The following is a 13273-nucleotide window of genomic DNA, read 5'->3' on the forward strand; positions in this document are numbered from 1 at the left end:
TCCATCCATCCATCCATCCATCCATCCATCCATCCATCCATCCATCCATCCATCCATCCATCCACCCATTTTTCCACTTATCCGAGGTCGGGTTGCCAGGGCAGCAGATCCACCAGTGAGCCTCAAACTTCCCTTTCCCCGGCTACATTGGCCAGATCTGATCCTGAGACGTTCCCAGGTCAAGTTGAAGATATAGACATGCCAGGAGCCCCTCCCTATGGTGCACCTCCCCAAATAAATAACATGAGGTTGAAGCTGGCAAGGAGTATAGGTATACTAGGTAGAACAAGACATATATTGAATCAAAAAACACTATATATCACGCTCATATTACCATACTGTGTAGAGATCTGGGGAAATACCTACAAAACCAACTTCCAACCTATCTACAACCATACAGGATACAACCACCACACCAATAATCTGTAAATGGAGAGCAGGGCCGTTGTATAGGGGAGAAAGGTGATGATAATTCTAGGGGCCCAGAGCCCAGTAGGGCCCACAAAAAACCCCAGTAGTCTAATCTTTGTATGACTGAATTATTCTGCATAAGACCCTGACTTATACTCATAGTAATGCTGCATAAGCATCAAAACAAAGTAGGCTAAATAAAAAATGATAACACGTAGTCTACGAAAAAAAGTGGAAAAGTCAGGGGCCCACTTTAGTTTTCTTTCAGGGGGCCCAGAATTCCTAGCAACGGCCCTGATGGAGAGTATTAAAGTTTGCTGACTTAGTAAAAATTAAAACTGCACAGATGATATACAAAGAAAAGAATAATCTATTCTACTCCCTATATTCAAACAATGTTCATCATCAGGTTGTCCAGCATTGTTACTTGGTCTAGTGACAACACAGTCAGTTACAGCACCTGCACAGACTGTGAGATAGTTCTGTTCTTGTCGACTGTGCTGCTGAAAGTCGACATAAACTATCTGAGTGATGTATTAGACCCTGATATCAGAAAACCACAGGGCTGAGGAGATGAAAGACCCAGACATAGACCAGAATCTGCCACCTGTGAGTGGAAGGTGCTTCCAGTCTAGTACTTTTAAGATGACTCATCTATTTAGTCGACTATTATTAGCTCCATGTTGTGTTGTCTATGGAAATCTTGAGGGATCTGTGCAAGAGAGAATTCGGCTGGGAAGAGATCTCACCCAGTTACCAAGGTGATGTGTTGGCTGCAAGAGCTCTGTTACCATCCGCATGAATGCCACAATGGTAAGTCACACTGATGTCTCATAGAGAAAGGAGTTTTATATGAAGGACTCTGTGTCTAGGGCAGGCAACACATCTCTATTGAAATATGTCAGGAATGAGATATCTAGGTTCAAGGTCTTTGTCGCCAGCTGACAGAAATTCTCAAGCTTTTGTGATTCTCACATTGGAGATATGTAGACCCTGCAAGAAATCCAGCTGATAAGGCTACTAGACGTTTGAGAGGGGATACATCTTTCTGTCAAGGTTTCTCCTTGAATGAACTTCTCCTTTATAAGAGCTGTATTTGATTGTTTTTTTCAGTTGTGGATATATTTTATTTGAATGTGTTATTTGAAGATACTGTTTAAGAAAGACACATGCGTTAGAAGAAACAGAGAAGAAAGACATATTAAAGGCTGTGTGTGCTTGTATGTCAGATATAGTTCTTCAGAAGTGAACCACAAAAAATAAAATAATAATGTTTGATGACAGAACAGAGAAGACGAGAACATACGGAGGAAGGTAAGTTCAACTGTATGTGTCAGAACAGCCTGAGAGTGAGTGGCCAATAATCCTAAGGATCTTCATCAGCTTCCAACAGATGACCTTGAGGTCAGGAAAGCTGTTGCAGTGAATGCACATTTGGAAGATAAGGCTGATGCTGTGACTGACACAATCCATTATTTCTCTTCTTGACTGTGGGAAGGTCTGATTACTTGTCTATTGTGTATGGATCTCCATTAGTCATCACCATAGTGAAGACTATTCTTCCTTGGATCCATTTTTAAATGGCAACACAAACAACTTGGGCAAGTCAGAACACAAAAATATACAATATTAACAAAGATCACATGTACAATCAATACAACAAAGAAGATCAAACCCTCAAGTCATACAATTGGTCTAAAACATAATTTCTCTGTGTAGTACAGGTTTTTTGAGTTTCTTTTTGAATCTTGATTTCTTTTCAATGACAATTGGACAGTCTATTACAATATGATATGGCTCTCTCTAACATATGAAACTGTATTCTTAAGTGCATTGGTTCTAGGCCGTGGTAAAATCACAGCTTGAGGCCTGTCTGGTATTATTGTGATGTCTGTCACGGCATACTAACTGTGAATACTGGCTTTTTGGTTTATGTAAGATCTGGATGTTCTTTAAATACAAAACAGTTTGTTGTTTGTTGCTTGGATCTCCATGTGGCCAAGCTCCCACCTCCTAAGTTACAGTATTAGGTGCTGGAGGCCAAAATCATATTTTTATTACTGAGGTCACCAACCTTGACCTTTGAACACCAAATTATAATCAGTGCCTGTTTCTGCCTGTGGTCAAGTAGACACAGTGACACAAGTTCTACATTTGTATCAGCACTGTGGTAAAACACATCTCATAGTGGCCCTGAGGGCTCAACAGACTGTAGCATATATGCAAACAGACAAAACACAAATTCAGAATAGAATTACCTTCGTGTCTCTCCCTCTGATATTCAGACTGCTTTTAGGTTACATTTCTACGGAGGATTCAGGCCACTGTGGGGAAAAAAGGGGGGTTCTGACTTTAAACTCAGAATTCAGACTTTTTCTCAGAAGAGATTTTTTTTCTTTCTTTTTTTTTTGAGACAAAAAAATCTCCAGAGCTCCATATTCTTTAACAAAAAGAAAGAAAAAGAGTCAGTCAAAAGTCAGAATTCTGAGTTTAAAGTCAGAATTTCTGTTCATCCAGAGTTCAGTTATGGCAAAAGAGAATTTTGTCATTGTAACCTTGAGGTTTGATCTTTGACTGCAAAAATCACGAGTTGAACTTTCAGGCAAAGATATCTAAACTGTCACTTGGTGAGAAGGTGTGGGACTGTTCACATGATGCGGCATGTTAGGGAAGACGGACACACCTTCTATACATTAGGAGTGGGAGAGACAGTGAGACATAGATGCAACACATTAGAGTGGGGCAGGTAATGTAACTCGATGGGACATGGAGAATGACGGCGGAGACAGAGACTGTTGAAATAAAACAGGAAGTTACACAATGACACAAATTAAATTCTTTGCTTAATATGCACCATACTTTAAACACAAATACAAAAACTACCCTTGCTTGTGTACCTCCTTAGTAAGATGGATAGCTGTACAGTGGAGCAGGTGACACTGATGTGACCTTTGCCCCCTTTTTTCATTTATTTTATTTTTTATTTTACATGTCTGTGTCATTGTTGGTTTTTATTTATATTCTATTTTCTTATTACTGTTTATGAATTTGTCATTGTCTCTTTGTCTCTTACTAATAATACAAAAACTCCATCTGTGAAGGCTCTCTGTCATCCAGGTCAAAGTTGGATTTAAGTCAGCTGGACTTGGTTGTTGATTCTTGAAGATGTTTCCACTCTCATCCAAGAGGCTTCTTATGTTCAGGTACATGTTTAAACACAGAAACACTTTAAAGTCTTTAACCCCACCTGCCCATATCCTTACCTGTATTCCCAGTGAAGTGTCAGCCAGAGGGAGATCGACCTTCAGCTCTATAGGTACCACACTCAACAAAGGTCATCATGCTCGCCAAACCTGTTCTGACATTATGATGATGATATCATTTGTCACTCTGAATTAAACAGAAAGGAAAAGACAGTCTGACTGATCAGAACACTCTTGTATGTACTTGCAGGCCAGGCTTCCAGTTCACCAGTTATTTAACATTTAACCGGTACTGTCAATTGTGTGTGCCACAGACAGGGCCGTTGCTAGGAATTCTGGGCCCCCTGAAAGAATACCAAAGTGGGCCCCTGCCCCCTGACTTTTCCACTTTTTTTCTTAGACTACGTATGTATTATTTTTTATTTAGCCTACTTTGTTTTGATGCTAATGCAGCATTACTATGAGTATTAGTCAGGGTCTTAGGCAGAATAAATCAGTCATACAATGATTAGATACTGGGGTGTTTTGTGGGCCCCACTGGGCGCTGGGCCCCTAGAATTATCATCACAACGGCCCTGGCCACAGAGGCTGATGTGACTTTACAAACTGATCATAATGAATGGAGCCGATCATGGAGCCTCTGAACCTCCATCATCCAGTCTGTACTGATAGCTACTGACACACTGTGGGTCACAGGTGAACGCCAACTCACATGAATCATGTCGGCAAGGCTACAACAACAAGGTGGACAGGTCTGTTCATGTTCATTCAAAGTGTGCACATTATCTTCACATTCAGGTGTGTTATTTAACCTGTGAGAGATGCCCTGAAGCATCATTTGTTTGGCTGCCTAACAAAAGTCAAACAACACTTCAGTTTAGAACAGGAGTATCAAACATGCGGCTCGTGGGCCAAAACGGCCCACCAGAGGGTTCGATCCGGCCCACGGGATGAATGTGCCAAGTGCAACTGCAACTGCATGTGTCAGAATGTGCAAGTCACCATGAACCATCACCTAACAGGAAGAAGTCACACAAAGAGCTGCTACTCTGTTGTCATGATCATGACTTCTTACCTCATAACTATGACTTTTCTTTTGACATTTTTTTCTTTCACAAATGCTCTTGATTGGTCGAACACACAGGCTGTAAATAAAGATGGACATCACAGGTCTCTGTGGTTTTAAAGCCCAACATTGCCATCTTTCTAGTTCCTGATGCTGCCCGACTCCCAGCTACTACAACAAATGGGCAAAGGGAGGGAGGGGTGCTGGCATGTGGCAGCTATATTCACATGGCTGTCACTCAAAGCTGAAAACCTACAATTATACAAAACTTTAAGCCTCAGTAAAATTATATATATAGAAAAAACGCTGCACAGTAGTCCTGAAGGGGGAAATTAGCACAGAGAGAGCACACCCGTTTTTATACCAGACTGAACATGTAGTACATACAGTGGCATGCAAAAGTTTGGGCACCCCTGGTCAAAATTTCTGTTAACAGTTAAGCAAGTGGAAGTTGAAATAATCTCCAAAATGACACATTATACATTTTAAACAATATAACCTTTTTTAAAGGGACAACGAGGAGTTTCTATTCGGTTATAAAAAAGTCTCACGTTAATGTGGATGAATCTCCGCTACCCACACTTGTTAATGGGCCCATTTTCGATAAATATATCGTTCTGTCTCTATCGTTATTTTGTTATTATTAGTGGTGGCGGAAATGCTGGTCGAGCCGACCAGCGTTTCCTTCGTGGCGAGTCATGAGAATAACGCAGCCAAATCGCCGTTTATGGTCGGAACTACGACGGTATGTGATTGTCTTTGAACCTCTGACTTTAATTATTGATGAATGAAAACATGAGTCTGTCTTGCGCAGGTCAAAGAATTTTACGGTGCGCGCGGAGGCTCATAAATGTAGTGTGAAAACGCTTCGCTTTTCCAAAACTCCTCGTTGTCCCTTTAATTTCAAGGAAAAGGAAAATGCCCTGCATAGTTAGTAGCTAGTAGCCCCCCCTTTGGAAATCACAGTAAGTAAATATCTTGTCTGATACCTCGGTCAAAGTTATCTGAGAGCTCAAGTCTCCTGGGTTTCCCATTCTTTTGCAGGCTGCTGCTTTGTTTCCCTGTTTCACTTTAAACTTGTAGAAAACAAAAATAACACACTGAAATGTTTAACTAAGATCATTTTATCTTCCACTTGCTGAACTGTTCACATTAACAGACAATTTGACCAGGCTCGCCCAAACTTTGTTCACATGCCTGTCACTCAAAGCTGCACACCCTCAATTATGCAAATGTTTAAGCCTCAGTAAAATTATATTTAAAAACAAAACACTGCACAGTAGTCCTGTAGGAGGAAATTAGCAGTAGGGAGAAAAAACTTAATTTAATTTTAATTTTTTTTATACCAGACTGAATATGTATCTGCTGTAACACTGAACACAGCAGTCTATGGGAAATTACCTTGTTAGAGCCAGTCTCAAGCAGCCATTTGAATAAGTGCAGCTTCTGGTTGGAGGTTGAACAATACTGTATTTTACAAACATTCTCTCCATCGGCCTCCTTCCTGATGGAGATACAGCGCCTTGCAAAAGTATTCATACTCCTTGAACTTTTCCACATTCTGTCACGTTACAACCATGAACTCAAATGTATTTTATTGGGTTTTTAACGTGATAGACCAACACAAAGTAACGCATCATTATGAAGTGGAAATAAAATGATACATGGTGTTCAAGATGTTTTACAAAACAAAGTCCAAAATTGAACTTTTTGGCTGTCATGCAAAATGCTATGTGTGGACACTGCACATGAACCTGAACACACCATCCCCAGTGTATCATGGTGGTGGCAGCATCAGGCTGTAGGGAGGCTTTTCGTCAGCAGGGACAGGGAAGCTGCTCAGAGTTGATGGAAGATGGATGGAGCTAAAAACAGGACAATCCTGGAGGAAAAGCTGTTAGAGACAGAAAAAGACTTGAGACTGGGATGATACAAAGCAGATCCATGTGTTAGAACGGCACAGTCTTGAGAATCTGTGGCAAGACTTGTAAACTGCTGTTCACAGACGCTCTCCATCCAGTCTGACTCAACTGGAGCTGTTTTGCAAAGAAGAATGCAAGAATGTGTAGATGTGCAAAGTTGGTAGAGACAGACACACCCCAAAAGATTTGCAGCTGTAACTGCAGCGAAATGTTCAACAAAGTGTTGACTCAGGGGGCTGAATACATCTGCACGCCACACTTTCCAGAATTTTTATTTGTAAAAAAAAAAATCTTGAACACCAGTGTCATTTTCGTTTCACTTCACAATTATGCTCTACTTTGTGTTGGTCTATCACAAAAAAACTCAATAAAATACATTTAAATTCGTGGCTTAACATCCAATAAGTTCAAGGGGTATGAATACTTTTGCAAGGCACTTCAATTAGATACATTAGAATAAACAAATGTCAAGGGAGGGTGATGTTCCAATGTCAGGCTGAGGTTTATATAATAATGTGTCAAATGGTCGCTTTTTTTTTTAGAGAGGAATCACTCCAGCTCTTTTAAAATCACAGAAGAAAGGACCTCGCTCCACACACACACACACACACACACACACACACACACACACATGAATCTATTAATAGTTGCTTTGGAGCAGCTGAGCTTGTTGAGCATCTCACGGTGTGTGTTCTGTCTCTCTCTGGGACTCCCTCTCTCGGTGTCTCATTCCTAATGCTGGCCTCTAATATCGGCTTCTTCTTGTATTTCTTGCTTGTGTCCTTGGATGTTTCCCTGTGTATTGCATAGTCTGTTCTCTTTCCAGGTCTCCATGGTGATAGAGAACAGGTTGCTTGCTTGCTCAGCAACAGATCATGTTCTTCTTGCATGTTTACAAAATGTCTTTGTCATCCGTCCAGGACGAGGATCCCACCTGTGCTGCTTTTCCTAGTCTGTGATTGTCCTGTAACTGTTATGTATATGAATAAACTGACCACACTGAAACAAGCAGACCTTCATTCAGTGCTTTTATCTCGGATGACATTGCAATGGTGAAGCATTAACACACATAATGCACTTACAGTATAAAACAGCCGTCAAATGAGTTAGTTGTATAGTTTTTAGCTGTAACAATAAATGTTAATTTGATCTGCATATATATTTCAAACCACCCCCCTCCAGTCATTTGTACATTATTGAATGTCACATTTCCCGCCACCCACAGTCTCATTAACGTCCACGCGAAGAATCACTGTGCAATATCATAATAATACTCTCGTAGTCTTGGCTCAACTATGGAAAATCCAGGTCGTTCGTCTGCCCTGGAAGACATGACAAAGCAAAAATGTTATCTCTCTCACACACACACACACACATACTGGATTGTTCAGATGTCAGCTGTGGCAACAAGTCAACCTTGCGCTGACTTACTTGTACGTCCAGCAGGTTCTCATGAGGTCATACATCTCCTCTGGACAGTTCATCGGTGGGTCCATGCGCTTCCCACCCTCAATCATCTGCATCACATCATTTCCTTTCATTCCCTGTCAAAATAGATGCACGTACCGATTAGAGTAAAAAAAACAGTTTGGAGGACTTGATCACTGATGTTATCTCAACATAACAAAGCTGCACAATCTGGTTTGTTACTCCAGAGACAGCCATAGACACAACCAAGCTTCAACCTCCATGGATGAAACAATGGAGGATCATAAGCTGCAGTTCCTCTATTCACCACTAGAGTGTGTGAGTTGTCCCCATAGACTCTCATGTTAAAATGCTCAACTGACTACAATTTCCAAAGGACTTCCGATGTCTACAGCATGTACATATCCTAACCCCACTCTACCCCACCCCTTTTATTTTGTGCTTAATTAATTGTATTATTTTAATATATTTTTTAACTCCTTAAAGCCTGAACCATCAAATAATTGACAGAAAACTACAATTCTTTAAAACTGGACATTTTAAAGGACCTTTTGGGGAACAATGTGAATTTTGTTGTTGTTTTTTTTAATTTTTAAAAATGATTTGCTCACAGATAATGTGTAAACTGTGTAAATTTTGTTTTATACATAAGATTTTCTAAGAGAAATAGCATGACACTGACGATGTAGAGGTCTCAAAAACTGTATGTATCAAATATGATAAAGTTGGCATTAATACTTTCCTCTGTTTTTCTTTTTTCCCCCTCATTAACAAGTTAATTATGTATTTTCTCTATGTCTATTTTGTTATGTTAAATTCTTTACTATATTTCACAGTTGAATTCACCTATTTGTAATGAACTCTTCTGTTACTCCATACAAAGGTGTAATGAACAACATGCTTGTACTGAGAACAAAAATTAAAAGTTCCAAAAAAAATGACAGTGACCAATCAGCCCTGCCAATCCCAGCGAGGGAACGACTTAATATTCACTTCTGAGGTCATCAGGACCTCTAATAATCAAAATAAAGTGTCACTTTGTCTCAGGTTGGCAGGTAATTGTTCCTACCTTGTATGGTTTCTGACCGTAGGAGTAGGCCTCCCACATGAGCACTCCGAAGCTCCACACATCACTTTTGGAGGAGAATTTGAAGTAGTTTATACACTCAGGAGCATACCACTTCACTGGCCACTTCCCATGACCCTTTGCCTGGAGGAATAGATAGACAAACATCAGTGGCTGTGACTTCCTGTTCTACTCTACAGCCTGAGCAGGTGTCATGTTCGACTCTGTGTGTGTCCCGTGTGACTGTCAGCTTTTACCTTGTAGTAGTTATTCTCTTCACCCACAGCCTTGGACAGTCCAAAGTCACTGATTTTGGCATAGTGCTGCGTGACCAGCAGCACATTCCTGGCAGCAAGATCCCTGTGGACAAAGTTATGTTCCTCCAGGTACTTCATCCCCATGGAGACCTGATGGACCAGCTCTGTGATGTTCTTCCCACTTGTTTGCCTGGAAATGATCATTTGGGATTTGAGTATGAATTACAGATGTGATACAGATAAGTGCTTCATAAAAAAAAACCTTTAAGATACCTTCAATTCTGAACATGAAGTTTAAAGGAATAGTTCAACATTTTGGCAAATTGGCCCATTGCCATAATCCCTATACTTAGGAGTAGGTTCGTTACCTTTAATTGTCGGTGCAAGCTGTTTTTAGAACAGTGGAGCAGAGCCGCTAGCTGCTCAGAGCTACGCTACGGAGGCTAATGAGATTTCTTGGTTTCCCTCATCAAACTCATCAAATACACAATCCAACAACTCCAAAACGCTCTGGTGGACAAGTTGTGACCTGCATATTCACCACGCTATGAGATAATAACGGAACGTTACGAGATGGAGTTGTTTTCGAGGTAAATGCAGAGACTGCTTGCCGAAAAACTGCCCCCAACAGAAATGCGCATCAGCGGTTTTGCATGAATTTACCTTGAAAACAACTCTGTCTCGTAACATTCAGCAGCTCACGGCTCTGCTCCACCGTTCTAAAAAAAGTTTGCACTGACAATTAAATGTAACGAACCTACTGCTAAAACTATAGGGATTATGGCAACGGGCCAATTTGCCAAAATGTTGAACTATCCCTTTAAGATCAGCTTTTAAACTCGGAAAAAAAATCTGTTTATCAATTAAACTGTGTGTAATAATTGAAATGATTAGGGATGTGGATTTCTTCCCTAGTCAAACATTGGAGTCACTATTGGTTTGTCTTTACTGAGACTAGAATCCTATGAGCTGCTAAAGGCTCCAGCTGGCTCCATGTGTCACATTTGTTGTTCTCCTAGATGCTGGTGGTCTATTGTGATATCAAATGTCAAAACAAACCAATGCATATCATCATCCCAAATCATTCTGTAAATTAAATAACCTATAACAAGGATCTGCTTGGAGCACGCACTTGTTTTTCTGCAGGAACTTGTTGAGCGGTCCCAGCTCAGCCAGCTCCATGACCAGCATCAGGTTCTCTGCCTCACAGATGCCGATCATACGGACGATGTACGGGTTGTCCAGCTGCTGCATCACGTTGGCTTCCCGCAGCATCTCCTCGCGCACCGAGGGGTTGTTATCGTCGTTCTTCAGGATTTTGACGGCGACCGACTTCTCTGTCCTGTGAGACGGGAAGGGCACTTAACACAACATGCACTTTGCAGATGTTACACAGCCACACAAACACAGATCAATAACCAGAGAGCCACAACATCATGAGGAAATATGACGTCCACAAACTCTATGCATTAATTCTACATATATAAACACAGTGTTCAAGATAATGTTCACACATTCAAGCATTCATTTTGTCTGATTTGTCGTGTGCAGACGTCTGCAGAATTTATGTATTTTGCATTTTCTCAGAGCACACATGGAGGACATAGAAAAAGAAAACATTATGGGAATGACAGAAGTATAATGTTTGTGCTTTCACTTCCTTACATGATTTGGTATTTACAGTAAGATTTAGAGTGTGTTTTCCCTAATCTTTGCGCTTTCACTCTCAAATGTACTTTCTTCTTACCCATGGGCGGAGAGGGTGTGTGTGTGTGTGTGTGTGTGTGTGTGTGTGTGTGTGTCAGCTTCATCATCTCTGGAATGAGGATGTTTTATTGTGTGGATTTAGGGAGATCGTGCTTGTAATATTTTTTTCATTTTATGTATCTTTGTGAAGTGTGCAGAATGCAGATGCGTGATAATCTGTCACCGTGACTTTGTTCACTTGGTGATAAAAAATGGAGAAGTGGTGCTGGTGGTGTGTTTGGTGTGAGACAGCATACTTCCTCATCTTGTAGATTCCCTTCATGACGGTGCCGAAGTTCCCCGAGCCCAGTTCTCCGTCCTCCAGGAACAGCTGGCTGCGGTCCACCGTCGAGCTCCTCAGTTCGTCTGGGTCTGCATACGGACTCTCATATACCTCTGTGTCCATGGGCATGGCCTCTGTTGAAGAAAGAACCGGATCACATTAGTCCATCCTGTACAATACACATATATATCAAAGAATGTGGACATGGATATTGTTTTCAGCATGTTCTTTACTTTAACCTAAATTACAAAGAAGTAAAACTTTGAACAATATGATCATTTACTGATGCAACATGGTTTGGGTTAAACAGACATTTAAAAAAAATACTAAATACACTTCACATCAAATGTATTTGATATTGAAGTACACTTGTAGATAGGGTTAGATTGGGGATAGATTGATTTTATGTGTGTACACTTATAGGTGTATCAATATTTCAATGAGCCTGAGTTTTCCTACTTTCTGATACTGGATAACCATAACATCCAAACTAGGTCTGTTCTGAAGGTGTATTGTTTAAGATACGACATGAGATAAATAAACTGATATTACCATTAGCTAAGTAGAAGTTTCTGATCTTAAATTAACCAAGTTTGAACTCAAGGTTAATGTGAATAAAATCAAGTTTTACTTGTAAGTTTAGTCGAGTAGCACTGCTTTTTAGTTCAACTTCTGAATTAGAAACCAGTGTGAGTTAAATTACAGTACACCTCCTGTCAGATGGGACTCCTTCAATGGTTTATGACATATTAACCATCCAACAAGTCAATTGATTATGACTTATATTTTAATGAAAACCCCAAATTCTGCAAATCAAAAAATGAGAATATAGTGTAAAAGTTCACTATTTAATGGTGTCACACTCTACTCAGCTAATGAACTCCAAACACCTGCAAAGGCTTCTCTCTTAGTCTGGTTCAGTAGCTCCACTATCATGGAGAAGACTGCTGACCTGCATCAGATTCTACTGTATTCAGATGCACCTGTACTTATTGCTCTCAGTCTGATACCTGGTTTGGAACTGGAGAGTCAGAGACAGGTGGGAAATCAACAAATGATCTCTCCACAGTCAAACAGAAGAGAAAATCTGAACTTCCTGCATGTTCCCCCTGCTTCTATTCAGATCTCATTGTTTGATTATCACTTGGCTGCTGTACTGTCAGATGTGGGCTACCAATATTCTCTACATTTTTACGTGGGCCGAGGCTCAGAACCACGTCTTCTAAAACTCACACAGATCAAAAAACACTAGTTCTTTTAGTAAAAAACCTTCATGTTGTATCACATTTCCTTTCATAGATGCAACAATTATAGAGAGATCGTTTTGGTTTTATTTCTTTGTTTCACTTTCAGCAGTAAAGATGAAACTGTGGTGTGTGGTGTGACTGGTGACAGCGTCTGAGAGGCACTTCAGCACCTGAGCAAAAATAAAACTGAAGCCGCCTGCATGGCTGCAGACTACTAGAGGAACAAGACAGAATATGTTTGTCTCTTCACTAAGTTTAGACAATTACATTTGCTCACATATTCATGTACATGCAGTGCTGTGAAAAAGTATTTGCCCCCTACTTGATTTCTTACTTTTTTGCATATTTGTCAAATTTCAATATTAGACAAAGATAACCCAAATAAATCTAAAATGCAGTTTTTAAATTATGAATTCATTTATTAAGAGGGAAAAGCTATCCAAACCTACCTGTTTTTTATCCCTTAATAAATGAAATCATCATTTAGAAACTGCATTTTATATTTACTAGGGTTATCTTTGTCTAATATTAACATTTGTTTGATGATCTTAAACATTTAAGCATGAAAAATATGCAAAAAAGTATGAAATCAGGAAGGGGGCAAATACTTTTTCACAGCACTGTATATGATGTGACCATCCCAT

At 40.1% G+C, this 13273-nt stretch overlaps 1 protein-coding gene across 5 annotated transcripts in view; it reads right to left on the reverse strand.

Annotated features, from left to right (window-relative positions):
- Positions 1-7617: 7617 nt before the first annotated feature.
- Positions 7618-13273, reverse strand: part of syk (spleen tyrosine kinase) — a 35801-nt gene continuing 30145 nt past the window's right edge. For all 5 annotated transcript variants that reach the window (XM_085794149.1, XM_085794148.1, XM_085794151.1 and 2 more), the window contains 6 exons: positions 11357-11516; positions 10486-10695; positions 9354-9543; positions 9100-9240; positions 8034-8146; positions 7618-7924 (listed from right to left, as the gene is read on the reverse strand). In XM_085794149.1, the coding sequence (XP_085650275.1) occupies positions 7852-7924; positions 8034-8146; positions 9100-9240; positions 9354-9543; positions 10486-10695; positions 11357-11516 (887 nt within the window). In that variant the 3' untranslated portion in view covers positions 7618-7851. The remainder of the gene's footprint in view (positions 7925-8033; positions 8147-9099; positions 9241-9353; positions 9544-10485; positions 10696-11356; positions 11517-13273) is intronic.

This window comes from Trachurus japonicus, chromosome 12 (genome assembly GCF_045865225.1).
Source record: "Trachurus japonicus isolate A0001 chromosome 12, Traja_1.0".
In the NCBI taxonomy this organism is placed as follows: domain Eukaryota; kingdom Metazoa; phylum Chordata; class Actinopteri; order Carangiformes; family Carangidae; genus Trachurus; species Trachurus japonicus.